Source organism: Limanda limanda, chromosome 16 (assembly GCF_963576545.1).
Source record: "Limanda limanda chromosome 16, fLimLim1.1, whole genome shotgun sequence".
Lineage (NCBI taxonomy): Eukaryota > Metazoa > Chordata > Actinopteri > Pleuronectiformes > Pleuronectidae > Limanda > Limanda limanda.
Genome location: NC_083651.1, coordinates 19889490 through 19916171, shown reverse-complemented (window position 1 = coordinate 19916171; position 26682 = coordinate 19889490). Strand labels below are relative to the sequence as shown.

The following is a 26682-nucleotide window of genomic DNA, read 5'->3' as shown; positions in this document are numbered from 1 at the left end:
CCATGTAATAATGCCTGAAACCTGAGTCCCAGCTAAAATACAGACACAAATATTGCTGCGTCATTTTTATGATATATCCTTTTATTATGTTATTCACCTGGAAATATTACAAAATTACACATGTACACACCCGTAGCCCATTGATGTGATATTAACGAATATTGTGGTTTGAAATCTCTCAGGATTACTCTTGTTCAATTACACCTATTAAACTGATGTGCTTATTTGTCTTCGGGGAAGCGGGGGGGATTATAGGACACACCCAGGGAACAAAGAAAACAGGAGGGAGGGACGGAGGGAGGGAGGGGAGGGAGGACAGGGTTTAATATTGATTGAATGAGATGCAGTTTAGATGAGATGGATGAGAAAAGGAGAGGAATACAAAGCCAACACGCGGATCAAAATGGAACAAATGAAAAAAGGTGATTCGATTGGTATCGGATCACTCTCACCGGCAGTGTCCCATTAATGTATAAATATGGCCGATGACGAATCTCGGTGCCACATTTATTAGATTATGTGGCACACCACAGAGTCAACAGGTCTGCAGCTGAATGCATTACTCACACCTTCATGTCAGTAATGTCTCTGCTTTGTTTATTTTATGAGGCGACAAGATGATGGGACAAAAATATTCTGTAAGAGAAAACGATTCAGAGGATTCGCTATAGTTCTCAGGTTTTAGTGTTGTCACGCTCTGTACTGGGGTTTGTTTACCACAAAGAAGATGCACACATAGGAAATATATGACCATGTTCTAAGGCATTTAGATTTCAATGCAAATATTAAAATCTAAACACATTGAATAAAATTTGTTTAAAGAGTTACAATCAAAAAAACATTATCATGGCTCTGCAGTGTTTGGATTAACAGGAGCGGGGGTGCTTGCTGATACAAATGGGGCCGATGAGATATTTGATCCAAATTATTCGACACATTAAACTTTCTCTCTGATGAAAGACTAAACTATGTCTATATCCACTTAGCAGACGTGGAGATACACTGTAGCCTACACCACTTAAAAACTGAAACCTTTGACCTGAATAAAAAGTCAGAGAATCATCAGGATCTGCAGGGTTCATCCTCTGTGGATTATGAATGGCTTGAAAATATTCATGTCAACAATTTCCGGCTAACTGAGTGTTAGATATAATCAAATGTTATTATTAAGATTGCAATAACTGACGTATGTGTAACCACAGTGACTGTATGAGACAATTCAAACATGATCTGGATGACTTGGATTCAATTAAGAGGTCAGTGTCTGACTAAACCAAGTTGAATTCAAAATTAAAAATCATTTTGATCAACTGTAGCGATTTTAGCAGTGAAGATCTTTCAGTGGAGCCCTTACACTAACATGGCTAAAAAAAGAAGCTACAAATAAACACAGAAAGCTTTTAGCCTTGCCAGTTAGCTTTTACGAGATAAGGAAGAGGAGGGAACGGAAGACGCACATTAATCACTGTGATTAGTGTCACACACTGATCCTCTCCATCGGCTGGAGCTCCCTGGGTCCAAGCACCAGGATTTCACAATAAATCTCACCACAAACATTCCTCCTCCTCCGACGCACTGAACTCCCAAACGCATTAAATACCTTCCTTAAGTCTGGAGAACGAGTGCCCGCTCACACACTTCCCATGCTCCCCTGCACTGTCAACTTCCTGTTTGTTTATGGAGCTTCATTTTTTCACTACTCCCACAGTAAAGACCGTATTTATTCTATAAACTCTCCATGTGCTCCAATCTGATGTGTGAGTTATGTAACCTGAAAATATATATACCCCGGATGCATTGAATCCATGGTGGTTGACGGCAAACATTCCAGTGGACGCTTGTCATGTTTGTGGTATGTTTTTGTTTATTGTTTTGATGCTTCCCAGAACAATTTCCCCTCAGAGTCTCAGATCATTAACCTGTGTGAGTCCAGCAGTGACTCACTGGTCATCCAGAGCCTGAGAACACTCACAGGGACTGATACAGAGCGGTGATGGGAACTCTGCAGAGATGCCTCATATCATATGATTCAACCGTGTGAATCACCTTCACTTTACAACACTAATCAAGGAGATTAACTGTATATGTTCACATGGGTGTGTTACAAGTAGATGAATGATCCAAATTCTAATAAATATTTGACTGATGAGTATTTTTTTTTTCATATGTACAAGAGGCAATGTGATGGAGCCACAAGTATGACCTCTGTGAATAAACAGTCAAATAAGGTAATTAAGTAATGCACAACCATATCTGTTTATAGATGAAGAGTATTAAAAAGTACCATGTCTGAAGCGCAGTACACAAACAGTTTACAGTGACATGGGTATTACTAAATTCAGAGCCAACTGCAATCGTTAAATACTATCTTTTTCATTTAGGCTCTTGCTTTAAGTTCAGAGACAGATTTAGAAAATCTTTATCAAAATCAGTGAAGCAGAACCTGATATTTATTGATTTGTAATCCCTGGAGTCAACTATGCTTTAAAATCAGTGGCTCTGCACTTCCCATAATGCAACTCAGCAGTTTCTCCCTGTAGACAGCCCTGTCTGGTAAATAGATGCATTTATTCAAACTTCAACTGCAGGTATCAGGCAGTGGAGCCGGTTTCTAATGCAGTAGTAGGAGGTGAGATGACATCTCTATCAAACATAGCTGTGAACATGTACTGTACAAGCACGGGTGAAAGAGAGATGCACCACAACAACAACCTATTGCATTAAGGCACACGCACGTATTGACTCCTGCTGCTGCTCTTTGCACAACAATGTAAAACCATCACGTGAACATATTTCTACAGGTAAACTTTGAACCCTTAAATGTTATTTATTGCTGTCTTTTGCTATTTCTGATGCACTGTCACAATATTTCGCTTGTTATGTGAATGGAAACACTAGAAAATAACAATAAACAGAATCTTGACATGTATTTGGGAAAATGTGAGTTTGCAAATATGCTCAATAATAAAAATAATGTATACACTTTTTCTGTGTTTAGAGGGTGACCACAAGATATGACTGTTCAGACTGAACCATTCATCTTGACTTAAAATACATACAACAACATACAAGGTGGACAAATGACAATAGAGACTCTTGATATTCTAATACCTTTTGAAAAAGTACAGTGAAAAGGCTGAGTAATTGTCCTTGGGACAAAATAAACACTCCTTTTTAATGTAAATTAGATTCAATTGGTGGAGTGCCCCCTCACCGTCAGCTGTTCCAAATAAATTGCACTGTATTTCCAGGAGGTGGGGGCAGGGGGCATCTGAATACACCTGCTTCCACCAGAGACAACAAAGAGCTACGGGGCTTATTTAGGGGGGGGAGGTGGTGGGACAGAAGGGGAATGGTCCAATCTAATTACAGACACTGGGGAGATGACTTCACTGGGGTGACGCCCGACCCAAGGGCGAGTGTTTGTCCTGCGTCTCCGTCACATCAGGGGCCGGGCCTCTCCCGTCACTGTGGGCAGGTCTGGCTCTGCTCCTTCACGTAGCGATTAACAGGGATAAACACAACAGAACCCTGCAAGTCAAATAGAGTATTTAGAAAATGAGGAGAGTTAATGAGATAGTTATGGTGTCTGTCACTTCCGTAAGATGTGCACTCTTGCTGCAGTGCCTCGGTAAGTGGTGCTCCCCTCAGTGCATTAGTCAGTGGGATGTTTTGTGGTTTGAACGTCCATTTCCCACAAGCTTCAAAGAACTGATACTGACGAGCTCATAACCAAATTACAAGCCCATGTATGTTGGTTCTCCTCTCATTCCCAGGACACTATAGGGGGTCTGACAGTGGGCTAATGAGCCACACGGCCCCAGCACTTGTCCTATCTGCTTTGGAAATCAGTTGCCATTAGCCATCGTGGGCTTCCAGTCTTCTTAAACATTGAGACTGATGGACAAAGAGGCAACACAGGAAATGAAATTACTGTATAGACAATAATTACTACAGAGGGGCTGCAGAGCACACACAAAAAGGAGGGTAAAATCATCTGTAGAAGTGTGTGTGTGTTTGTGTGTTTGTAGGGGTGTGTGTGTGGGGGTGGAGGGAACGGGCAGATGCAAGCATTATTAACCCAAATTAACGGGATTAACAGCTTTGTGTTAACTTGACAAACTGCTGTTTCCATTAAACACTACAACGTCATCTGCTTCACTCCCACTCAAGAGCTCTCTGTGACCGGAAGGATGTTCAAATTAACTTTAACTAACTAAAATTAACCTTACGCCAATCTGCACTTGGATTGTGGGGAAAAAAAACGGTGAACATACAAATTTCACGCAGAAAGAACTGGGCTTCGAACTGTTCTCCTTTATTGCTGTGAAGTGGAAACCACTGTACCACCATGCCACCCTGTGTGAAAGACATGCTTTCATGAAACACATTATTTAAATATCCTTGTATAGTTAATCTGCGTGTTTGGACATAAATTGTAAATTGTACTTGTTTTGTTAAAAAAATGTTTCAATATAATATAATGCGATATTTTATAATATATCTTAAATTAATGTAATATTATGGTTTAATGTTTTTTGACTGACAATTTCTGACAAGGCACAACGTCCTGCCCAGTGTGGTTCTCTTAAAGTATTGAAGTGCCATCTAGTGTCCTTTATAAGAATAGACGACAGTGAAAATATCACATTATTATTATTTCACCACAATCAACATCTCAAAACAAAACTATGTGTGTGTTGCTCTGGTATCAAAAGTCCACATTAATCTAAATAAGACAGTTATAAATCTTTGAATGTGTGAGTTTTATTGTTAAAGGAATATCATTGACACAACATGAAAAGGTGCACAGACACAGAGCTGTGTCGTGCAGCTGCAATAAAGAGAACCGTTCCTGAACTGGCTGCTTTGTTGTCTTGAAACGACAAACAATGGGAATTGCTCTCAGTCTGCACAATGCATGGAATGACAGTGTGTGGTAAAAACATTTTAACATGTAGTTGTATTCTGGGGGTTTTGTCCTCACTCTGTACTGTGATATAGATATGTTTAATTTTAATCTTAACCTTATTTATTTAGAGATGCTTTCTTTCTGGACTATTTTTAATAACTTTGTTCTATTTTAGTCATATGCTATTTTTATTTATTTTTCAAATCAAGATGAATGGTTCAGCCCCAACGGTGATATCTTGTGGTAAAACTCTAAACGCATTAAAAGTGTAAATTATTGTAAATAGAGCTAACAAGCTAATTTTTTTAGGCTCTGCTCATATCTTTCAAACAAAAAATTGATTGGTTGGTTGATTGATTGAAGGATTGAATGATTGATTGACAATTTCCCCATCAGCTATATATTTAACCATTCTCTTCCAAATTACATTTTTCGGGTTTGTTATAAGAAAAGAGAGAATAAGAATGTACAGATAAATGATTTTTAAACCCCTTAAAATAACTGGCAGCCCAATGCACCTGAACAACTCTTTCATGGTGAGGTATTGTGTTATTGCTTGTTTGTCAGTGCATGTCTGTATGTTAGTCTTATTTTAATTGCCCTGAAACAAATTAATCAGGGATAAATAAAGTTGTATTGTGTCGCTTTTATGTCTAATTAGTGGATAAACATGTCTAATCTTTGATAATAAGTGAAGATTATGAAGCAGGTCTTTAACAGGAATAGTTTGAGTTGAACGGGGTGTGTTTAGGACCCTGCAGAGAGTCACATGGCAGCCGCTGGTCACGTGGCCTCACCATTGAACAGACATGCGGGGAAGGAGACATGATGAGAAGTGTTTCAGCCACAGACTGAATACAAAGCCCCAGCTGGACGTGAAAGCGGAAGGATACACTGGAGATGAACTAGTTCCAGGTGGAGGGGTTGAAGGAAGCCGGTGGACATGGCTGCTGGAGTCCTACTCGTCATCGCCTGTTTCTCTGTCTCTGCAAACCTGGTGAGACAGAAACCCGAGAGTGGACTTGAGTTAATAAAAGAGATGTCACCTGATCAGTCATGGGTCTGGAAAGTTTTCTACCAGTCAGATAAGAAACCACTTCCTATTTCACTTTGCTTTTATAACGGGACATTCTGCTAGACTTAAAGGGGATGCTACTACAGTTTATTTGTAATGTAACATCTGCAAAGATACTCGTCTGTATATACAATATTAAAAGTCAATGTAGACTTCTACCAGTTTTAAAGGACAGACCATAGACTGTGTGTAATGATGGATGACATAGTTGCCAAAGTGAAGTGAAGCCAAAGCATCTTGATTGCCACCTGGTGGCTGGCTGCAGTATAGCTCTTAAATCCCTCCTTGTTTACGTAGTGGACACGGATCAAGTCCTTCTCAAAGACGATTCCTGTCATTGTAGAAAGATCTTATCAAACTGCTGTGTGTTCAATTGTTCATCTTCCCGGTAAATTTGGTTTTAATTAGTTAATTGACGCTATAAAACCGAGATGAAACTTCTTGATTGACAGCTGTTGATGTCGATGCTGCTAAAAATCCTGATGATGTTTTCTTACACCTGACATCTATTGCACTCCTGTCCGTCCTGAGAGAGGGATCCCTCACATGTGGCTCTCTCTGAGGTTTCTACATATTTTTACCTGTGAAAAAGGTTTTTAGTAGTTTTTCCTTACTCTTGTTGAGGGTTAAGGACAGAGGATGTCTCACAATGTTAAAGCCTTATGAGACGAATTGTTATTTGTGAATGTGGGCTATACAAATAAAACTTGATTGATTGATTGATTACTAACTTGTGATTGGTCGAGCGTTTGTACAGACTTCAAATGTGCAAGATGACGACTTTCGTATACAGGATATTTTAGTTTCATTTTTTAGATCGTGGGAGGAAGTGAAGACGCATCGTCCATCTTTACTTACAGTCTGTTGTAGTGTCTTTGTTTCACAGATCACAAACTGTGTTTTACCTCTTGCAGGCCTCTGGAGAAAGATCCTTCTCTATAGACTACAAAAACAACTGCTTCCTCAAAGATGGGAAACCGTTCCAGTACATCTCCGGCAGCATCCACTACTCCAGGATCCCACAACACTACTGGAAGGACCGGCTTGTTAAGATGTACATGACCGGCCTCAATGCCATCGAGGTGTAAGCTGAACACACACTGTTCATATAAATTATACTGTGTGTACTTTTAGTGTTTTTCTGTAATTGCTGCGACTGCCTCCCCACAGATACGTGCCCTGGAACTTCCATGAAACTGTTCAGGGCGTCTACAACTTCACGGGCGACAGAGACCTGGAGCATTTTTTGGATCTGGCAAATCAGACAGGTCTCCTGGTCATCCTGCGCCCGGGACCATACATCTGTGCAGAATGGGAAATGGTGTTAAAACTCAACTTTGCTTTGTTTATGTCAACATATATAAGATAATGCTTTATAAGATATTCCTATTATTTGAGTTATTTCAACTATTCGGTTTTTAATTGCATCTGTACAACATAAAACTCTTGAAAGTATCTTTAAGCTAAATTTACAATGTCGCATCACAGAAGAAAAAAACAAATATTACAAATAGATTTTTTGTTTTAAAGCAGTACAGTTTAAATCTCTTTCAGTGCTACATTCAACCAACAAAGATTTTACAAAGTGGAAATTTACAGTCAAGGTGAAGAAAAATGTTGCTTTTAAACACACTGAGGTTTCTATCTTCTAAATTTTATTTAAATTTCTTAGTTGTAAAATACATATATACAGTACATTATGTGTTACCAAAGTTTCAGTGCATTTTATTTAGTTTAAGATATTAATACATTTACCAAACATGTTTAGAGTCTAGACTTTAGATCGAGAGAAACTGACTTGGACTATTAATAGTCACTTAGCTTAGAAATCAGGAACATAGTCTTTATTTGCAGCGTGTCTTATTTCTGTCTTTCTTTCTGATAAAAGGTTCCTCTGTCTATATGTGTTTCTTCTAAACGCTTGTTTGTCTTCCAGGGTGGATTGCCTGCATGGCTCCTTCAGAAACCAAACATCATCCTCCGCTCTGCTGACACAGGTACACGCGTGGCAACATGCACCTGTGTTTCTTTGTCTTTGAAACATAATAGGCCACATTGATTTCTGTATTTCTTGTTGTCCTCTGCTGTAGATTACCTGCAGGCAGTCAGTAACTGGCTCGCTGTTCTCCTTCCCAAAATGAAGCGTTGGCTCTACATCAATGGCGGGAACATCATCAGTGTCCAGGTACAGTTCTCACAGTTACGTTCTTTATTCAAGTTATTTTTTTAACCTTCAGTTTGTATTTAACCTCTCTCTTTGCTGCAGGTGGAGAATGAATATGGAAGCTACTTCGCCTGTGACTACAACTACATGCGTCACTTGCGGACTCTGTTCCGCTTCTTTGTCGGTGAAGACACGGTGCTGTTTACCACCGACGGAAACACGGACAAAGAAATGATGTGCGGGTCTCTGGAGGGATTATATGCCACGGTGGACTTCGGCACAGGTGGGTTCAGGAGGTTGCAGCGGCTGCTTATTTGACATAACTCGTACAGAAATATGTCCTTTCTTCCATTTCTTTCCCTCATTCAGACACCAACATCACTGAAGCCTTCAGCCGACAAAGACGGTTTGAACCTCGTGGCCCTCTGGTTTGTTACGTGTTATTTCTTGTAATTACTTCCATTCAGTAATTGCTGACTCATCCAGCTAAGCTCAGAACAAATGTCTCGTAGGTGAACTCGGAGTTCTACACCGGCTGGTTGGACCACTGGGGAGATCGGCATTCCGTGGTTGATGTTCAGAAGGTCAGCAGAGTGCTAGAGGAAATGCTAACCGTGGGCGCCAACGTTAACATGTATGTCTCCCCGAACTCTTCAACGTCCAAAGTTCATCCTCTGCTCAGATTTGGTGAAAAGATATAGCTCTCACTGCCACATTATTTCTTATTGACAACCGTAGACTTTATATAAAGATGTATGACATCACTGCTCCCCAAAAGTGAAGCCAAACCATTTCAATAACCCCCTGGTGGCTGGCTGCAGTACAGTCATTAACCCTGCTTCCTCCATGTTGGCAGATGGGACATGGACCAAACTAAAAAGTCAAAATACACATCTAATAAAACGTTATAGCTAGTTCTTATCACACTGCCGTATGTCCAAGTTTAGATTTTATGGGCTTCATTTCTGAATAATGGGAGAAAGTTTAGACGCATTGTCGATTTTTATATACAACCTATGTCTAAACAGGTCCAAAGAAAAGACCAAAACAGTCAAATTATTACTAGTTTCTATTAATTTCTTCTGACAATACAACTCGAACTTAACTCAAATAGGAAGAGACTATATTAACTGGGATAAGGATCGTCTACCGCTTTAATAAAATACACTGACTGTAATAACTTTCTGTAATGCTTTGAATGTGTTCATCGTAATACAATAACAACTGCAGCAGTGTGGTTCATTAAAGGCTGGGAGAACATGGCAGGGCTTTGGCACAGACGAATAAGCTGTAACAGGCTGTAGCTGAACACACACAATTCTCCGGTGGAATCAGTTTAATTGGATTCCTTGAATAGAAATCATCTGCCGCAAACTTAAAGATGCACCAGTCACCAAGTTGAGCTCCCGAAACATGAAAGTCACCTGTTTGAAGAACAGTAGATTCCTCTGAGGTATTAACAGCCCCACGTTCTCTGCTCTCAGGTACATGTTTGAGGGAGGCACTAACTTTGGCTACTGGAATGGTAAAGTCCTTTTTCATTATCTCTACATAAGATGAAAGCTCATGTTGTGGTGCAGTCGTCTGATCTGTGTGTAACTCTTGTTTCTCTCTCAGGTGCCGATCATGACACCAGGTTCCGCTCAGTGGTGACAAGTTATGATTACGACGCCCCGCTGTCTGAGGCAGGCGACCCCACAGAGAAGCTGTTGGCCATCAGAGACGTCATTAAGAAGGTACGTCTGATTCACCAGCCACCCACACACAGGTTGTGGTCCTGATTACACTTGTACCACAGTGGATATTTCATCTAACTATTAGAGGAGGGATGATGAACAGAAATTTCTCAAGAGCAATACTATCAAACGTACTGTTGTCTAGAGGAAACTATTACCACTACTATACTGGAGCAGTGCCAGTTCTAAACCTGCCTGTTTGTTTGTCCTGTGGTTTTTCTGGTTGCGGCTCTCTTTCTGAAACTGTAAAAGTGACCTGGAGTAATTGAGCTGCAGCAAGTACAGATCGGCTCAGTCCACAGAACCTTCGCTGCATCATAAAGAACTGTTCACTTGTTAATTCAACAAATTCAGTACACAAACTCCCAGACAGGAGAATCAGTTGTCGCTCTGTTGTTGTGATCGACAGTGTCACTGACAATGATGAGTCCCAGCCACTGCTGCTACACAACTCTGGTCGCTTGTTCATTCAAGGTTTATCAATATTGAACGTATCCCGTGTCCAAATGGGACCAAACACTGAACGTCCCTGGACCCGTAACAATACACATGCCCAGTGTCAAGCCAATAAGACAGTTCAGACAGACCAGAGATGTCTGGTATGATTAGATGAATATATACATGGTCACACTGAATAACTTATGGATAAATCACCTTTTGTTTGTTATATCAGCCTGTTCAAATGTTTGACGAGTCCATTAGCCTATATAGACACGTTTTTATGTCCACTCAGCAAAACCAAGAATGGCCAGTAGGTGGCCATGGTACACCTTATGAGTGCAGTTTTCCTAATTACAATGAGAAAAGTGTGATCTAATTGGAAATGTACACGTGTCTGAGATGTGATTCATTTTATAAATTTCTGTTGCTTCGCAGTTTAGAGAGATTCCTGCCGGACCCATGCCACCAGAAACTCCCAAGTTTGCCTACGGCTTCGTCACCATGAGAAGGGTAATGCTGTGTTATCTCAGGGAAGCCTCTTTAAATATGAAGCTGCAATTTTCATGTTAATGAAGCAGAACCCTTTTACAGGTGGGCAACATCAGTGCTGTGCTGAACACCCTCTCGCCTCTGGGCCCAGTGAAATCTCAGTATCCCCTGACCTTTGAGGAGATGAAACAGGTACGGTGTGTCTGTGGGGTCAAAAACAGAGGTCGTAAACCTCTTGAAACATGGAGAACTTCTAGACTGTAGTCGTCAACCTGTTATGTCTATTGTGTTCAGTACTATGGATTCGTGCTGTATCGGACCACGCTGCCCCGGACCCTCTCGGAGCCCACGCCACTTATCTCTCCACTGAATGGGGTTCATGACCGTGCATATGTGTCCGTCAATGGGGTGAGCCTCCACAATGAACTTTTGTTGTCTATCCAAATCAGATGTCCATGTCATGTATGGGGGAAACATCACAGGTTAAATCCCGGCATGCTTGTGATCCAATGTTATTCTGGATTACTCAATTATTTTGTATTTTTTAAATGTTCATACCAGTGACTGTGTGTGTGTGTTTGTTTGTGTGTGTGTGTGTGACCAGGTTTATCGGGGCCTGCTGGAGAGAGACACGGTGCTGGTGATGAACATCACTGGACACCAGGGGGAGACAGTGGACATACTTGTGGAGAACATGGGCAGAGTTAACTTTGGCAGCAAGATCAATGACTACAAGGTTCAATCCAATTCCCCCTGCTTCTTTTTTGTAATTTAAGAAAACTTAGTCCTAACTGGCATAAGAACAAGTCATTGGTTCTTACACCAAACAGGAAAATATTTCTTGTCTCATTTGTTAAAAGGGATAAACATAAACAACAATATTCGTTGTTTTCTCTAAAAATCTTCTACAGGGCCTCTTGAGCCCTCTGATCCTGGGCAAAGACGTACTGACTGACTGGATGATCTACTCTCTGGACATTGATGGAGCCATCAGTGGTGGATGGCCTCATTCAAACAAACACTCCCTCCCCGACCCTCGGGGAGAACCTTCAGCTGGACCTACCTTCTATGTGGGGACATTACAGCCCAACGGTTTGGCATGGGACACCTTCATCAAGCTCAGTGGATGGACAAAGGTAATGTGACTTTATCTCTTTATTCCAGGGGATCAAGTAAACTCCTCTTCTTCTGATGTTAACACTGTTCCCTTTTCACATCAGGGTCAGATCTGGATCAATGGTGTGAACCTGGGGCGATACTGGCCGGCCAGGGGTCCTCAACAGACTCTTTACGTCCCAGGACCCTTGTTGAGCACCACTCGACCCAACAACATCACAGTGCTGGAGCTGGAGGGAGCGCCAGTGCACCTACGAGTTCTCTTTATGGATCGGGCTCAGCTCAATTTCACCACTTAACAATCTGAACTGAAATCTCTAGCACAACATAAACTGTTCAAATCGTTCTCTGCTACAAATCTTAAGGTTTGAATCAGGCAAAGAATAACTCATCTGAACAGTTCACTGTGCTTCATATATTTCTGTAGCATCATCATTATAATTTTTTTTAAATGGAGCTAAATATTTATTAGTCACAATCCTGTGTAAACTGCTTTAGCATTTTACACATCAGCTTCCCAAACAGTGATCTGACCATAGTTTTGTCTTTTGGTTTTTAACATTTTTACTGAGAAAAAAGAGGATTGATCAATAAATTGTATTATACTTTTTATTTCATGGTTTCTTTTTTATGTTTTCAACACTGCATATAATGTAAATAATTAATACATTTATTCATTACAATTTTAAACAGTACGAACATTGTTCGTGGTTTAATTTGAATATCTGAAATGTGTGTGGAGTTGAAAATGAAAACTAGCAGTGTGGTCAAGTCTTATCATGGCTGCACAAATTCACTTGTACTTCTCACGAGGTAGTTTCCTTCCAACTGTACATTTCCACACGGATGTTAGGTGTTGCCTGGAGGAGCATTTGCTTTTCGATGCGTTTGAACGCAGAGAGGAGAGCAGAAGGAATACTCCAGGTACTGGAAGGGGGTCTTCCCGAGCAGGGACTCCCCACACTGCCAGCACCTCCTGGTGGCAATCACACAGACACAAACATGCATTGAATTCCAGTAACAGTTTTGCTTAGTGGAAAGTGAGGGGGCGTTTGTGGGTCTTACTTTGTGTTCGACAGGCCGACTCCTGCTGCAGCTACTTGCTCCGCTAACCTTCTCTCTGCCGCCAGCGCTCTCTGAAAATAAGCACAAGTGAGCATTTCAACATTTTTCATGAACATCGGTGATTGAGTGCAAATTAACTCACCTTTTCACGGTCAGGCAGAGACGCAAACCTCTTCATCTCCTCTGCCTCTGCCTCTTGTTTCCTCTTCTCCTCCTTCTGCTCTTTTTCTCTCTGTCTCTTCTTTGCGTTTTGAGCCTTTTTCTTCTCCGTAATTTTGGATTGGATCTCCGCCGTCAGTGGCCCGGGGACCTTGAGTTGCACAGCTGTAAGTGCTCTGCTTGTATTTCATGCGATGCATTAGAAGTCTCACCACCACCTCTTACCTGTGCTTTAGTGTAGTCGTACTTGTCAGGATTCTCACCCATGTATTTGCGAAAGACATTTCTTGTGTCTTTGTCGGGGGCGACAATGTACGGGGTCTGCCCTTTGTTATCCCTGTAAAGGATTGTTGCATATATAAGGGTTATTTACTTTACTCTAACTTCTGCAAACTATCACGCTGATTTTGTAGTTTTACTGAAGTTAGCCTGTATCAGTCTTTCCTACCTGCAGGCTGGGTCAGCTCCTGCATCGAGGAGCAGCCTGACCACGGTCTTCTGTGCAGCTGCTGATGCAACATGCAGCAAAGTGAACCCCGACGAGTCGATGGGCTTGTTGAGCAGAGTCCGAGGACTCGGTGCATCAGAGGGGCTGCTCACCGCCTGCTCTCCACTCTGTGTTGTTTCTCCAGGTGGCTCGAGGTGTCTTCTTAGAGTCTCCACGTCCCCGACCTTGCAGGCCGTGAAGAGGGCATCCCTCAGGCCATACTCCCAGGACTCATCCCCGGCTTCTATGAAAACACAGAAAGCATGATGAGTATTGAGAGTGAGAAACAGGAGCAATACAAGGAGCAACACAAGCCCTCACACACCTTCCACTTGTTTCTTGCTCTGTGTTTTTTTCTTCCTCTTGTTCTTTGATTGTGTTTCTCGCCGGGTGTCTTCATCTGGCGCTGCCTCCAGTACTTCCTCTTCCTCTTGATCGTCTGCTTCTGTATTAATCAAGTCTGTCACAGATCAAAATGAGATTTCATAAAAATGTTAACTATCAAATTGAAGCTTCTGTGTGGAAAGATATATATTCTTCGGGTTCCTATAAAGTAGGTATATCCACCACTGGACTGGACTTACCCTCAGTTTGCATATCGGCTTCCTCCTTCTTTTTCCTCCTCCTCCTCCTGTGCCTGGGGGGATAGACTTCATACTCCCTGAGGTCCAGGGTTCCTATTGTCATCTCTTCCATCTCCAGCTGGATCTCTCCTGCCTCTTCTTTATCTGAGCTGTCCTGGTTTTCTTCAGCTGATGCCAAAAATAAAGGAGATGTAGTATAAAAACTAATTTCACTGTGTGGAAACAGTACATGTACCTAATTTCGAAAGCCGTATAAACATCTTAAACTTACCTTGCTCCTGATCAGTGTTTTTCGGTGCCACCAGTTTGCCCATTTTTTTCCAAGCCTTCTTAGATGGACAGAAGACTGCAGACATGTCTGCGTCGCTCCCTGTATTGAGATATTTCTAATTATACCCTGGCTGTAGGACAGTGAGGACACAACATGCTATTATTCCCGAGTGTGTTATTCAGCTTACCATAAACATGAACCGTGGAAAGCACGTCGTGCACCCGCTGTACCTCTCGAAATGTGGCCCTGCGTGTGGCGAAGGGAAGTGTGCGGACCCTCGGATCTTTTCTGTCGAGGGGAGCTGCCCGGCCGGCAAAAAAGATGGTCTTGTTGTAGCTTGACGCTCGTATGAATACTGCGGACGCCTCCTTCAAAAGTTCAGCCCAGGTTGTCAGGAGATCCTGAATGTCCTGCCAGAAGTTACAGAAGGGTTTGAGAATTAATAAACTGCACAGGGGAAAAAGCTTACGACTGATAAATTAGATGCACTGACAAGAATACGTTTGGAATTCAATGTTTAATGAACGTCATTCTTAGGGTTGCAACCATGGGAATTAACGGGAATTAACGGGAATAAACTGGAAATGTTGTGAGTAATTTATACTAACTGTATTTACCTTGTCATATACAGACATAAATATAAAGGTTTTGTTTTGTTATAGGCTGATTTCAGCCCTGAGCAAACTTTGGGCACTTGACTATATGCTTCTGCATCTTTGTGTCATTCTTAACATAGGTCTTTGCACAGTATTTGCAAATGTACACAGCCTTTCCTTCTACATTGGATGGGGTGAAATGTCTCCACACATGAGAGAGTGCATGTGCCATTGTTCTGTAGAATAAGATGAGAAAAAAATTTGTAAAAAAACACTAATGCAATGCCAGAGATATAAATAGTTAGCCAAACAATTGGAATCGTCTGTAAAAATATTTTACAATTCATGGATAAATGAATGGTAATAGGCTAGATGAACAGATGAACAATCCTCAATCAGGCATGCTAATATATTTTCCCCAGTAATATCATCAAAACTTACCTGACTGATGGGAGAATGCACAGTGGAGGTTTGAAATTCAACGTGCAGCATGTGCTGCATTCCATACATCTTTAAAATAGAGTCTTGAAGGATGTTTTTATTGCTCAGTGTCTAATTTGTGTAGTTTTTGTTTTTTTCAAAATTCCCAAAATTCCCAAGCTTAACATGCCCCTTTGCAACCCTAGTCATTCTTCAACTTATTTTACGCTTAATTTGTATGTATTCAGTAAATACAATGTAACCTTCCATGGCTGTAACTGTGATCTCACCTTGACCAGCGCCGCCTCATTATATCGCCTCAGAGCAGCTCCTGCAGACTTGGGCGTGTGGCTGCGGTTCTGAGAGTCCCGGAGTCCCTGAGCAGTTCCACGCTTCGCTCGTACCGTGTACCGGTGGAAAGTCTTGTGCTGAAGCAAATCTTTTCTGTACCACAAACAAACTGCGTTGGCCAATGCTTGCACATCACAGACTGCCTGCTGACTCTTCTTGCCACAACCCGACAAATATATTAAAAAAACTGTCCGCTTACCCTTTGAATACAGCCCCAGCAAAGTGGCCTCCACCCGTCATCAGAATGACCCACACAGTCTCCTTACTGATGACCCTCAGAGAGGATCCTGCCTCCTGCTCAGCCTCTGACTGAAGTTTATTGCAGACACAGAACGTGAAGTTATCCCACCAACCAAAGGTGACACAGATTTCACACAGAGCTGTGCTGCACTGTACCTGCGGAGCCTCACCTTCCCCTGCAGAATGCAGCGGTGCACTGACAGGTACTGGCCCGCCGAGTTCTGGAAAACCTTTTTGCTGGAGAGCCGACATGCATTTTCAAACGAGCTCTCGTTGTCCGTGCCAGTGACGTTGCTGCTCGTTCCCCCGCTGTCGCTATTGGAGTTTTCTTCCTCTGAATCGGAATCTGAACCTGAGATACTGGACATGTCTCCTGTAAAGTGATAAATTAAAATCAGTCAGCTGCTACATTCACCTTTTCTCCTTGTTAAAACATCTACATGTAGGACTGTGGTTTCCTCACCAGCTCCAGTCTTCTTCTCGAACTCCTCCATGGTGACCGGCGGCACTCCTGACAGCTTCTGCCTCAGGTTGAAGCGATGCCAGTCCAGCTTGTAGTGCTCCGTCTGAAAAGTAAAGAAGTGGCGACGAAGGGTCAGACTTCATCACATCAGCATCCGTCTTGTTAATCCGAAAAGAGAAGTGTTTGACGCTCACCTGCTCCTCCCGATGAACGAAGGGACACCTGCAGGCGGAGCACACCATCTTGTCTGACACCTCTCGGGTCAGGCTGGACTCCCGCTGCCTGTCATCCTCCGGGCGTTTATCTTCCAGCCCTGTGTGGAGGTCTGGAGGTGTAAACAGACGGGAAGGGAAGGGGATCATCTTTATGACATGCACCAATTTACAGCTACAGTTTTGGCAGAATAACCGCAGGGCACTGACCGCAGAGGAGCTGGTCGTCCCTAGCAACTACCATCATCCACTGTCTATGCACTGTGTGGGTTGGACACACTGTTATTGTTTTGGACTTGCAGATGTTCGGAGTCGACTTAGTGCAACGACTCCCCCCCCACACGCACAGAGAGAAACTGGAGCGTGGAGGATTCTCACACTGAGCTGAATTGATCCTCACAATCGTTTGCTTCTGTATCAATCAACACTGTCACATATCTATATGCAATTTTAAAAAGCTTTGCAGAACCCCTGTGTGTGATTTCTTGGGTTCTTATATCCACCTAGGTGATGGCAACACTGGGCTGGACCTTATCCTCAGTTTGCATTTTTGCTTCCTAGATGTTGCATAGAAATATTGGGGTAACGCTACTGCGATAATACCGATACCTGTGATCATCTTTAGTCACTATAATCGTGATAATGCATTTTCACATGGTTTCATCTCCATGTTCATCCAATAGACTGTATATATAAATAAATACACACTGTGTGGGTCCGGCTGGGGGATCACAGGCTGCTTCAGGACACTGTTCACTTCCCTCAGGCCGAGCAGAGCCTCGTCGTCTGGGCACAGATCGAAGACGGACCGGTGCTCAGCGGTGGTCGTCATGATCTGCTGGAGCATCAGAAACACACAAACCTCCTGTGAGAGCTGTGTTGTTCCACGATAACACGTTTCATCAACAACACACACCGTCAGTAACTACACACCTCTGTTGTTTACAAGTCACTCCAACTCCTCTTTATGTCCGAGGCGACAACAGCAGAGTCACAAGCCGACAACAACACTTAGCACTGTAACACAACTCATGTTATCTGTGCTGATGTCAACTTATTTTTCCTTTGACCGACACGTGTAGCGATGACTTGCAGCGACTTTATTTTGAAAGTACAGCCTGTTCCTCGCTTCTCTAACAGGGTTTTAAGTAAATTACATATAATATCAATTATGATGAGATCGTTTAAAAATAGCAACTTACCATAAAAAGATCTCACAAGGCTTCGTAAACGTTTCGGTACACTACGCTTCCCCCATGACAATCTACGGAAGCCCCAGTGCGACAAAAAGATCCAAATGAGAAAGCGCTCAAAGGCGAGAGATTTCTGATATTACATAAATATGAAACCATTATTTTATACGGGCACATTGTCCTGTTCACTATAGATGATGATTTATAATACGATCCACAATATAAAATATTGCGGTTTTATACTTAGTGATAGTTATAAAAGATAGTAGTTATAGTTATTTTCCTGTATTTGCTGTGACTGAGGTCAGTTGTACACTTCACTATAAATGCAATGTAATATAATAAAAAGTATTAAATTCAACACAAATATAAGCATTGTGTATTTCATATGTTTAGGTATTTCCTTTTTATTTGTTTTCTATGTTTTTTTAAAACTGTGTAAAGTGTTGGAGTATTGTTAAAACCACTATATAGATCAAATATATTTGATTAGGATTCTACAGAAATATTTAATTTATATTTGACAGGGGCACAATGTGAATTTTACTATAAATAAATACGATAAAATACAATATAAAATATTATCCAAAAATAAGATTTCTGACCATTAATTACAAGTACTTCTGGGATACTATCAAGTCAAACACTTTATTAGGTGCAACAAAATATAAACAAAATCAGTTACTAATATTAAATGAAATATAGGATTCAAACAAATGTACTTTCACTGTGAAATGCTGAATCATGTGGTGATTGAAGCCTCAGCTGTTGGCAAAACAAAGAGACAGTAGATTACAAACTGTATCAAATAGCAGCTGACCAGTAGTCGTCCTCCATGTTCCCCTTACCAGCCACATTACGAGCTTTGGCATCTGCCAGCCGCTGTTTCACATCCAATATTTCAGCGGCGAGACCCTTCATCTTGTTCTCAAGACGCTCACTCGTTTCCTCTAAATCACTCTTTTGCTTTCTGAAAAAGGAAACAAAACAATGGACACTGCAGGTTTGTGCATTTGTATCTTATCTGTCTCTGGTTACACAGTGTGGTACAATACCTGTCTTCAGGGGCTTCACCCTTCAGTTGTTCAGAAAGATCCCTTTCCTCTTTCAGCATAAGACTCAGCTGCTGTAACACATCAACGACTCTGATTTTATCCATCATCAACTCGGCCCTCCGCTCAGTTTCTCTGGTGCTGCAAGTCAGTGCAGGACTCATTAGACATTTAGCAACAGCAAAAAGTCAACACACATCATTATCACACTCACATACTGTATGTGCATATGTTTGGTTTTGCAGAATTAATCGTTTGGCTTTGGGTTCACTCCGGTTGATCATGTTAGAAGGATGTGATTTGGGATCTTTCAAAAAGTAGTTTTCCATGTGTTGGTGAGCATATTTACTAGTACCAGAGATCAAGTCACTCGGATGGTCACTTATACTCAATAATCAATCACTCTTGTTTAATAAATGAAGATTAAACTTTATTCTCACTTTGCATTCACTCCTTCATTTTGTCCAAACATTTCTTCATTGTGCATTAACTCTGCAATTCAATTTAATGCTATTTTTGGGTGTGTGGAATTTGGTGCAGCTTGATTGAATTCAAGGGCTCTGCGGGGCCTTGGCTGGGGTATATATATTCTCTGAGTGCCATTCTACTGTAGTTTCAGTTGTGTTTAATAAGATGGATAAAACTATCTAGTATATATTTGATTTGTTACCATTTTAAAAACTGACAGGTGCCCTTAAACATGCCTGCGACTAAAAGTAATTGGTATGCAGGGCCCCAATCCTTAATTAGTAGCCACCAGGGGGATGGATGGAGGACAGATGAGTTAATGTCGACTCTTTCTTCTCCAGGTAAGACTACCGATATAGATATCTATATGTATATATATATATATATATAAATCTAAATATCAAGGTTAATCACACCAGTCGTCCCTTTGGATGAAGTTAAAAGTTTGTTTAGTTGAACCTGAATTCAAACATAGGCCAAACGGAGCCGAAATAATTTACGTATCGACAACCACCAGCGTAGAGGACACGTGTTCCAACAAAACTCTTTTAACTTGATGATCACTCGCTCTACTTCCCTTAAGTTTCTCTAAAGTAACTAATAGTTGTTGTGTTGTGTTACCACTGAAGTGTTTCCTGCTCGACCCGCTGCCTCTGCCGCTGGGCCGCCTCCAGTTTCACTCCGTGTTCGTGAATCGCTCGCTGCCGCCCTCGGATCTGCTCCTGCAAGTGAACACGCTGGATTACTGCGTCAACAGCGTAACTTTGGTCGTAAGGATTAACACTCAATGTGAACGTTTTTAGAATGTAGCTAACTTGGCCCAGTCATCTAACATTCACCCAGTCCTACCGTGAAGTCTTCATGAGGTGTCGGACCCGTGAGGTCGAGAAAGTCGCTCATGATCTACTTTTCTTGTGAATCACTCCAGATTTACCGACCTGCCATTCACAGAACTGAGAGCAGTAGATGCGGCCAGACCATCTGTAAAGCGCTGCACATCCTACGGTGCGTTCAGGGCCCGGATAGCTCAGTCGGTAGAGCATCAGACTTTTAATCTGAGGGTCTAGGGTTCAAGTCCCTATTCGGGCGGTCCTATTTTTCGCTTTTCACAGTAGACAACAGATTCTGTGTGTGCTGTTTTTACACAAGTTGTACAACAGGTACGTAACATTCGATTTAAGCAGGACGACAGCTGTTGGCGAGACTATCAGTTAGAAACAAAACACTACTCCTGGCGAGGAGATGGTACTCGCCAAAGCCTAAAATTGCCCCGTACCTGTGCCACACATTAAACCATTTAATTTAAAGCCGGTCATTGCAGTGGAGCTGTTATTACCCGCAGTGAGACCTCACATTATCCTACAGTTGGGAGGTGTTGTTTGTGAAAGCATCAAACTAATTTGGGGATTAGACTCGCTCGCAGAAGCGAAAAAGGAACATTAACCGTGTAATTTACGAGAGATAATCACGGGTGTTTCCTCCGCACAGTGATTGGGAGCGTGTATAAAGCTTGGCGTTCGCAGGTTAAATGGCAACACAGAAGACATCTGACCTGCAAAGATGGACGGGATTATCCTCTTGTGTGTGCTCTCCGCTTGTCTCTCAGCCGTACACACCCAGGTAAACTTGCATGGGATCGCAGTGGGACTGATCTTTTTTTTTTTTAAACGAGATTAGCAATAACCAAATTTGAAACAACTTTGTCTTTTATTCGCAGAAATTTTTGTTCAGCCCAAAATGGGGCCCCATCGGCTATAAAGGTACAGTGAATACAATTGGATTCGAATGAAAATGTTAATATAAGACCAAGTGCGGTATAAGTGCACACAGTTGATTAATAACTCTTCTTTTTAAGAGCGGGAAGAGCACGGTGTTGGGACAGCAATGGATGAAATCATTAAAGCTAATGGGTTCCAAGGTAAGTTTCACACAACACCCTGTAACAATTGCTTTTCCGCCGTAGAATGATTACATTTTCCCTGATGTCTGTCTCAGCCTCCCGAATCATCGAGGGCTCCACCACTCTCAGAGAGGGAGACATTGCTGTTTCTGCTGGCAGGCGCTCCAAGGTCTGCTTTGCACGGAGCTGCCCCTGGGCGAAGTCAGTGGACGGACATGTCTACATTGCATACAGGCTATCACCTCAGTACTGTGTGTTAAGTTATTTAAATTAAGTTTTCAAAATTTAAAAATAGTCTAACTGTTTCTGATATTCACCAACAACCGCTCTCCATTATGTGTAAACTATTCAACAGCTGAACTGGAGACAAAGCTGATAAAGAAAGGGATGGAGAGCACGGAGAAAGGGACCTGTGTGCGATTTGTTCCCTGGACTCACCAGCGAGACTACGTCGACATCCAGCCAAAATCTGGGTGAGGGGCTTCCGCCTGCAAAGTTGATATCATAACGTGTTTGTCTTTGTTTAAACTAAAACAAGTTTTACGAATCATACCCTCTCTGTCTTGGTGCGTGTGTGTGTGTGTGTGTGTGTTAATCCAGGTGTTGGTCTTACCTTGGTTCACGTGGTGGACGACAGACCGTGTCTCTCCAGAGTCCTGGCTGCCTCCAAGTCGGAGTGATTTCCCACGAGTTAATGCACGCCCTGGGCTTTGTGCACGAGCAGTCTCGCTTGGACCGGGACAACTATGTCAGCATCATGTGGCCAAACATTTGGAGGGGTAATTTCAAAGGGGCGGAAAGGGGGGTGGCCTTGGGGAATGAGGTCTTTACGAACAGTAAATCAAAGTCTATTCATAATTAACTGTATTAATTCAGCAATTTACTAAACGGAGATTTTAAATGCTCTACATCGTTTATTCATTCATTTATTCATTATGAAAACATTGACAAAAATATATGAATAAATGCTTTAAGTGTTTAAAAAAAACGTTATTCAATTTCCAACAGATCGTTTGAGGAATTTTGAGAAATTCAAGACCGACAATCTGGACCTTCCATATGACTACAGCTCAATCATGCACTTTGGGATGTAAGTAATGAGACTTTGATTTAGATCAGTGAATACTGTCATGTTCGAACTCATTCATCACAATGTATTTTATATATATGTTGTTTAGGTATGCCTACTCCCAGGACGGGCAACCAACCATCATACCTAAGAACAGCAAGGTGCAGCTGGGCCAGGCCTCGACTCTCAGCCACATTGACAAGATGAAAATCAATAGGCTTTACCAATGCGGTTGGTAACAAACGTCCTGAACTAACTCTTTTGGTAGAGGAACTAGTAACTGTAATGTGCCAATATTACTAAAGATGTCCGTCACTGTCAAATGTTTGATACTTTCTGTCTCTGTCCCACAGGTGACATGGACGATGAATAACTCAACTGAGTGGAGATGAAACAGAACTGAGCAGGAAGCTGATAAAATAAACAACTCATAGACACAAATAAATCATAGACACAGCTCCAACAAATATAGATTTTAAGCTTCCTATCAGCATTTCCCCTGTGAGCAAACAAATGTGTGAGTTTAGAGAACATGTTGCTTCTGCTGAGAAGGTTTCAGTAAAGAGGTTTGTGAGCGGAGCGACAGAATCTGAAAAGTGAGGTTCATTACGACTAAGGTGTGACTATCTACCCTATAGACACAGCATAGGTCCTTTCATATATTGTTCCGAGATTGCACAAATGTAAAGAAGTTGTATTCCTATTTGCATCCTTCCTTTATGCAGTGAATTAAAGTATTTAATAAATGTAAATGTGTCATGTTGTCCATTTTAATCAGAAGAAAACAAAAGAAGACATTCACTTGGGTTAATATTGAACCAGTTTACACCACATTAAAGATCCATCATAAACACAATCAACATTTTACTCAGATACAAATATTTTATAGCACCTTTTTTACTCGCACATACCACCAAGGCAAGATTTGATAAACTGCATCATCAATTCCTTCACTCTGTCATTGGCCTTCAAATTTGCCCCCTAGAAATAATATAGAGAGAAGGATAATGTTTGGTTTTTATATATTTACCGATGTAACAAAATGATTGTCGTGAAGACGGTTATCAACAAAGTTCATCACAAAATCACTGGTTACCGGTTAAGTCGGATACAAATTGCTGGTTTGTCTGACTTGGTGACCAGTTGTTCTCACGGTGGCTTCTGCTGAGTCGTTGCACGATCTGCCAGCAAAACACAGAGTGTCTCGTCTGTGAAAGTGCTGAATGTGAACATGAGATAAGTACGGTGAAGGTCAGCACGAGGGAGCACCTTTAACGGCTCAGCAGTGGACTTGAGTAAATTACATAGACCGCTTGATGAGGGGCTCTTAATCGTGCTTCATCATGGAACACGTGACCAATCAGTACAGGGGACAGGAGGAGAAGTGGGTATATAGATTCAGGGGAGGTGAGGAGTTCATTTAGATCGTGCACTGCACCTGGAGACCGCAGAAGGAAACTCGTACACCACTCCCTAAAGCCACAATGCATTCTACCATGATCCTCCTGGCTCTCCTCCTCGGCCTGTTGAATCAGTTGTCCTCTCTTCCTGTTAAGGTCGGTGGCAGTAGAGAATACTTTTGGGGTAATACGTTTTAGCCTTAAATTGTATTAACGTGAACTTTTGCATTTCAGAACGCTACAGGAGTACAGGAGGGAAAAGTGAGGTCGAAAAGGAAATACTCAGGTAGGCTCTTGTATGCGTACATTTTCATCACGCATAAAAATAACTTCACACTTTTATGCTGATTCTTGTTGAGAAAAACTTTATCTGTTTTTGCATTTAGATGAATTGCCAGAATGGGAAGAAATGAATGTGATGGATCAAATCCTGCAGATGAATAGCAGTAAGTAGACTGTACATTATATATGAATGAATGCTTTTCAGTTTGTTGTTGACTCAATAAGAAGTGTTTCTGTTTCTCATAAGGGTTTCCGGCCCCTCGAGGACTGTTGTTCAAAGAGGGAGATATCGCCACTTCATCCATAAAGAGTGCTATAACCTGCCCTGGCAACTCCTGTCTGTGGCCTAAGTCCGTTGATGGATTTGTCTATGTACCATACCTCCTCTCCCCACTATATGGTAAGAATCCGGACATATAAATGGGTGTTATACAAATGTATTTAGAGTTTGAATCTTTACGCAAATGTTTCTGTTTTCATGGCAGACGACATGGACAGAATCACCATAGAAACTGGAATGCAAGACATTGCCTCTGGAACATGTGTTAAATTTATTCAACGCACGCATCAAGGCAGTTTCCTTGATATTCAGCCGAGATATGGGTGAGTAGGATCGCGAAAAATGTCTACCTCCACCCTGAAGGTTATGTTTTCATTTAATCTGTGTTTGTTTGTCTGTTGATTCATTGTGGATCTGGATCAGGGGGGCAGATCCAGGGATTTCTTTTCAATTGCTTTAACATTGTGAGATTGGTAGAGTTAAAGGTTTTTCAAGGTTTGTAATTATCTCCCTGTGAATAATTCATGGATCTTGATGAAAAAAGACAGACATGTTTACGGGACTGATATCTGTTAGTGGGCAATTTGGTGCAGATCCAAGTAAAAACACAGATCTAGTCAATTAATATTTGGTTTCATAAGGGAAGTGTTTGGCCTTGGTTAAGATATACACTCTACTGAGTGCCCTTCTAGTTAAGAAATGTAATACCTGTCTTTACATATTGTTTAGATATATTTCTTCTGTCGTGGTTTAGTACTGATGTGTTTTTTTTCTTTCTGCACCCCAAGCTGCTGGTCATTTCTGGGGCAGACTGGGGGAAGCCAGACCTTGTCACTGCAGACACCTGGATGCATGTGGTCAGGAGTGGCCGCCCACGAGTTCATGCACGCTCTTGGGTTTGTGCACGAGCAGTCCCGCTCAGACCGAGACCACTATGTAACGATTGTATGGAAAAACATTGTGGCAGGTCAGGATCAAAATAATCACCTCCCATCATCATGTCACTTGGTTCAGAAAGCCTCTTAGTTTGCCCTCTTCTGACCTTTTGTGTTTTATGTGATCTGACAGACCAGATGCATAACTTCAGGAAACAGCTTACGAACAATCTCAACAGCCCATACGACTACAACTCCGTCATGCATTATGGAAGGTGAGCTGCTCTCCGTTGCGACGTACTGCCAGGGTTTTTCATGCATTACTAACATATACTTTATGAATCTTTGATGCAGATATGCCTTCTCTGAAGACGGCGGACCCACAATTATCCCCAGACCTGATCCTTACATTCCCATTGGCCAGCGAGATGGACCCAGTAATCTCGACCTTCATAAAATAAACGTCCTTTATAACTGTGGTAGGTGCATACGTACACTGGCATTTGATGAAAAGAGTATTTCTTCCATTAAAAATTACTGACTCATTATTTTTTTCTCTCTTCAACCTCTTTATAGGTGCCAACGAGTCGCTGGATCGAGAGAGTTGAATCTGTCATTATGTCATATTATTAAATCTGCTCTTAAGTCATAATCTTCAGCATATTACATGGGAATCATTAATTTTTAGCTATTTCATTTTTCTGCATTAATACTTTTGAATTACTACCACAAACTGCTGAGTAAAATCTACTAATCTTGTCATTAGATGATATAAATAGACCAGTAAGAATTGAAAGCAGCGTTTCTCTAACATAAAGAAACCCATCACTGTGTTAATGTCAGACTGAATCTGACAAGTTATTAATTTGCCTTCTGCTGACAATGAATTCACAGCATGCCTTCTCTGAACCAGTTTGTACCATTTCGGCCTCCTTCTCAGCTTCTGCTCACTTTAAATAAAGAAAGTGCAACACAAATAATTATATTCTGTTTGACTCAATGTTTTATTATGTCTTGCAGACACACTGTGATCCCTATAGAGAACATATACCGTATTACAGAATGTCAGACCGATCAGATCTTTGTCTTTCCGCACCCATCTGAAAGTGACAGCTCCCTTTATGTGCACGTACCCATGTGGAATGATCAGGGGTTTAGCAAGAGAGAGAGAAAAAAACCAAGCTATTTTTCATTCATATTTCTTCCGCTGAATCTAACTGTAAATTTCAAGAGTTTTGAACCAGATACATGAGTCTGAGTCTGAGGTGTTGCACTGTTCCACTCAGGGCCGGCCCTGGCAATGTTGGCACCCTAGGCAAGATTTCAAATTGGCGCCCCCCAACATTCACACGCAAACTGAAATTTTTTTCTTCTAATGGAAA

The 26682-nt window shown here is 41.7% G+C and overlaps 4 protein-coding genes and 1 non-coding gene across 10 annotated transcripts; 4 read left to right on the top strand and 1 right to left on the bottom strand.

The window, feature by feature from the left end:
- Positions 1 to 5736: 5736 nt before the first annotated feature.
- Positions 5737 to 12508, top strand: glb1l (galactosidase, beta 1-like). The gene is made up of 16 exons (XM_061088725.1): positions 5737 to 5909; positions 6902 to 7071; positions 7158 to 7308; positions 7924 to 7984; positions 8078 to 8172; positions 8254 to 8434; positions 8521 to 8579; positions 8664 to 8785; positions 9636 to 9676; positions 9769 to 9887; positions 10764 to 10838; positions 10920 to 11009; positions 11112 to 11225; positions 11422 to 11553; positions 11729 to 11953; positions 12038 to 12508. Exons 1-16 carry the CDS (start codon positions 5856 to 5858, stop codon positions 12230 to 12232), a joined length of 1884 nt encoding a protein of 627 aa, XP_060944708.1. The 5' UTR covers positions 5737 to 5855; the 3' UTR covers positions 12233 to 12508.
- A 46-nt stretch (positions 12509 to 12554) lies between these two features.
- ankzf1 (ankyrin repeat and zinc finger peptidyl tRNA hydrolase 1) lies at positions 12555 to 18049 on the bottom strand. 6 transcript variants are annotated; one of them, XM_061088722.1, is made up of 16 exons: positions 17984 to 18049; positions 17490 to 17616; positions 16764 to 16894; positions 16570 to 16672; positions 16277 to 16479; positions 16066 to 16175; positions 15806 to 15959; positions 14687 to 14909; positions 14500 to 14598; positions 14229 to 14396; positions 13970 to 14104; positions 13606 to 13888; positions 13383 to 13494; positions 13141 to 13308; positions 12999 to 13069; positions 12555 to 12909 (listed from the first exon to the last, which is right to left on the bottom strand). In XM_061088722.1, exons 1-16 carry the CDS (start codon positions 17984 to 17986, stop codon positions 12783 to 12785), a joined length of 2217 nt encoding a protein of 738 aa, XP_060944705.1. In that variant the 5' UTR covers positions 17987 to 18049; the 3' UTR covers positions 12555 to 12782. The 6 variants fall into 6 exon arrangements, with proteins under 6 accessions (XP_060944705.1, XP_060944704.1, XP_060944703.1 ...); XM_061088721.1 differs by having other exon boundaries at positions 17490 to 17619; positions 17984 to 18040; XM_061088720.1 differs by having other exon boundaries at positions 17490 to 17798; positions 17984 to 18036.
- A 2461-nt stretch (positions 18050 to 20510) lies between these two features.
- On the top strand, positions 20511 to 20583 carry trnak-uuu (transfer RNA lysine (anticodon UUU)). The gene has a single exon. It is a non-coding gene; the product is annotated as a tRNA-Lys (tRNA).
- A 471-nt stretch (positions 20584 to 21054) lies between these two features.
- hce2l2 (high choriolytic enzyme 2-like 2) lies at positions 21055 to 22702 on the top strand. The gene is made up of 8 exons (XM_061088738.1): positions 21055 to 21114; positions 21212 to 21254; positions 21350 to 21412; positions 21490 to 21645; positions 21750 to 21867; positions 21995 to 22173; positions 22403 to 22484; positions 22573 to 22702. Exons 1-8 carry the CDS (start codon positions 21055 to 21057, stop codon positions 22700 to 22702), a joined length of 831 nt encoding a protein of 276 aa, XP_060944721.1.
- A 1245-nt stretch (positions 22703 to 23947) lies between these two features.
- Positions 23948 to 25908, top strand: hce2l1 (high choriolytic enzyme 2-like 1). The gene is made up of 9 exons (XM_061088041.1): positions 23948 to 24019; positions 24098 to 24149; positions 24250 to 24309; positions 24393 to 24545; positions 24631 to 24748; positions 25214 to 25392; positions 25494 to 25575; positions 25655 to 25791; positions 25877 to 25908. The coding sequence occupies exons 1-9, from the start codon at positions 23948 to 23950 to the stop codon at positions 25906 to 25908; spliced, it is 885 nt and encodes a 294-aa protein (XP_060944024.1).
- The last annotated feature ends 774 nt before the right edge of the window (positions 25909 to 26682 follow it).